At 50.0% G+C, this 2956-nt stretch overlaps 1 protein-coding gene across 2 annotated transcripts in view; it reads right to left on the bottom strand.

Moving 5' to 3' along the window:
* LOC130580091 (mas-related G-protein coupled receptor member H-like) overlaps nucleotides 1–684 on the bottom strand; it is a 3675-nt gene extending 2991 nt beyond the window's left edge. Inside the window, exon 1 of one of the 2 annotated variants that reach the window (XM_057377366.1) lies at nucleotides 583–684. Coding sequence is in view for 1 of the 2 variants with exons in the window: in XM_057377365.1 (XP_057233348.1) it covers nucleotides 189–227 (39 nt within the window). In the remaining variant the exon portion in view is untranslated. Of the gene's footprint in view, nucleotides 1–188; nucleotides 275–582 lie in introns of those variants that run through there. The other variant, XM_057377365.1, reaches the window with a different exon arrangement.
* Between the last annotated feature and the right edge of the window lie 2272 nt (nucleotides 685–2956).

A 2956-nucleotide genomic window follows, 5' to 3' on the forward strand; every position in this document is an offset into this window, starting at 1 on the left:
GGGGGGGGAAGTGGATGGGGAAGGAAAGGAAAAATGAAGGGAAACAAACTAAAGAAAAGTGGACATTTTAAGACACCTGTGCAGGGGATGGGACTAACAACCTAAGAGCTAATATGGCAGCTGCAAACTACCTTGTTTTGGACTCTTTTTAAGTACAAGACCATAAATCATCACAGAGGGAAACCAACCTGTGCAATCGGCCCAGGCCTGACCAGCAGCCTGTCCATCACCCTCAGAGCCACCACAGAACACAGGGGGGCAGGGCTCCTTGATGGAGAAGAAACAGAAAGTTTCCAGAACTTTCTCACAGGAGCCATCTTTGTGGTTTCTTGGTTCCAACCCTCCGCCACCAAGAAACGGACCAAGCAAAACCACCATAGAGGGTAAAGAATTCCTGCCTCCAAATGCCTCCCATTGTGTATTTCTGGCCCATTTCAGTATCAATATGCAGAAGGAAAGCTCAGGGCAGAGGAGGGAGCACCTGGGGAGGCCACTGCAGTCACTGGGAGAGGGTGGCAGGAACAGAGCAGCTGCTGGAGGAGAGGAAGGAGGGGCAGGGAAGAAGAAAAAGATTGCACTGACCTGTTGAGTGTGGGGCAGCAGCAGGCAAAGGGTGTCTGTCCAGATCAGCGGTGATTCCTGGCATCTCTTGATCTTTTTTTCGGATCCTTATCCTAAAGTGGATCCTCCCAGGTCAGTTACATAAAGGAGAAAGTGCCCAGATCTTCAGGACGTCCCCACTCCAACCCTGTTGACTCTGCTTCATGCCCTGTCCCTGGCGCTCCCAAAGACTCGTTGGGATCAAAGGGCAGTCGGAAATGGTTTACAACTTTGGCTCTGTCACAGCTGCACAGCCTTGGAATTATTGACTTTTTTTTCCTCAAAAAAAGGGCCATTGTTCAGAAGTCGCATTTTGTGATTGGCTCTTCATTTCCTCCTGATTAGAAACACTCCTTCCCTGTGGAATGTCCCATTCTCCAACTGCCTTCCCTCTCCTGACAGGTTTCTACCATTCCTCGTTTCTCTTCTCTGAAGGCTCATGGTCCCTCCACCAGCAGAGGGATGCTGGTGCTGCTGGTGGCACTGGAATGCTGGTGGTGCTGGCAGTGCTGGGGAGGCAGCTGGGTGCTTCTCACTCTCATTCAGAATCACTCTCATTCTGGGAAAATCATCAGGATCATTGCAAAATCCTCCCCTGGGCCCAAGGAGGCTGAGCCAAGAATTCCTATTTTTTTTTCATTTTAATGCAGGCTCACACAGCTCAAGAGAAGAACAGCAGGGAGATGTTTGCAGCCAGGTTCTCAGCACTCAGAGCCCACATTAATTACTGCCTTACTACCTTAATGATGCAATGAAAGCTATTACGGACCAGATTTTTGGGCAATGTGATCCCCTCCCAGCCCTTCATAAGCAGCTCATCCTCCTCCCCTCCATCAGTCTTGGGAGCACTTGTGGGTGCTTTTATCTGATCCCACCCCTTTGCCAGCAGGGACACCTTACACCAGACCAGGTTGCTTCAAACCCCATCCAACGTGGTCTGGAACAGTGCCAGGCATGCAGGGGCAGTCACAGCTTCTCTGGGAAACCTGTGCTGGGGCCTCTCCACCCTCACAGGGAAGGATTTCTCCCTAATATCCAATCAGAACCCACCCTCTATCAGTGGGAAGCCATTCCCCCTTGTCCAGTGTCCCTCTCCACCTCCCCTGGAGTCCCTTTAGCTCATGGATCATGAACTGTTTACCATTGAAAGGGTTGTCCTGGAGAGGGGATGTGAGATTCCATAGCTTGGGACATGAATGCGGTGTTGGAAGGGAAGGGAGGAGGCAGTTCTGGTCCCAGGGTCTCCACAAATGCCAGTTTCCAGCAGGAGCATCCCAGCTCCCAGACACATCAGCCTGGGTAGGAATAATCTCACCTCATTCTATCTTTCTAGGAATTCCATGGAATTCATTGTAGACTGCTCTCTGACTCCCAAGAGAGGAGGAACGCTATTCAAATGAAACCTCAAACTTTCTAAGGGTTGTAGCCAAGAGAGCAGCATTAATTGACCTCTACTTAGAAAAAATTGCATTCCTGAAATCCTAAATCATCACTCTGCCCTGTGCCTGTGCTCCAGCTCATGCATAGAATTTATTATTCCATGAATCCTCTTGGAAACTATAGGATGAAGGTCGAGTACCACTGAAATTGTGGTGTACAAGTTGTAAAACTACGTTTGAATCAGGAATCAAAATGTTGTAGTACAGAGTCCTAAGGATGCCCCTCAGGAATAACAGGGGTCAAGGTGAGACAGTCCAAAGACAAGGTTTTGGGATTGGGGTTCATTTAAAATGAAAGAGGAACCTGACACAGAGACAAACTGCTTTTCCCACAGGGCTCCTTCCTGAGGCTCTCTCCTATCACTCATTTCCTGCACAAAGCCAAGAGCAGATCAGAAGCAGAGCCCTGATACCGGCAAAGGCTCTGAAATAGTTCCCTGTTTGTGAGAGCCCTGGAGAACGTGAGCCAGCACGGAGAAAAGGGGGTGTGGAAGGGCCTGGGGCTGACCCCACGCCGGACACTGCCCCGGCTCAGCCGCTGGGTTTGGCTCCCCTTTCCCCAGGGATCATCCCAGGGAACCTCTCGGAGATCCCAGCCCAGGGACAGCAGCTGGGGTGTGTGAGCTGATGTGACCCCACAGCGTGCCTGCTGCAGGGAAATTCTCCAGGCTGTGAGAGGGAACAAGGTCACACTTCTCTTTTATCTTTATCAGTGCCCTGCTCATTGGGGTGGGAACTGGTTATTAATTTTAGGGGAAACTGTGTTCTCTAGGGTGTCTAAAGCCATAAAAATTGTGGGAAAAGGCATGGGAGATAATTTTGTAACACGTGTCCTGCTGAAGGGATCCAGCAGCTCAGTGGTATTGTTGCCTTGAAAGGCCAGTTTTTAATAATGACACAGACACAGTTAAGGGGAT

This window comes from Malurus melanocephalus, unplaced genomic scaffold, assembly GCF_030028575.1.
Source record: "Malurus melanocephalus ecotype Western Australia unplaced genomic scaffold, MMel_1.1 scaffold_310, whole genome shotgun sequence".
Classification (NCBI taxonomy): Eukaryota; Metazoa; Chordata; class Aves; order Passeriformes; family Maluridae; genus Malurus; species Malurus melanocephalus.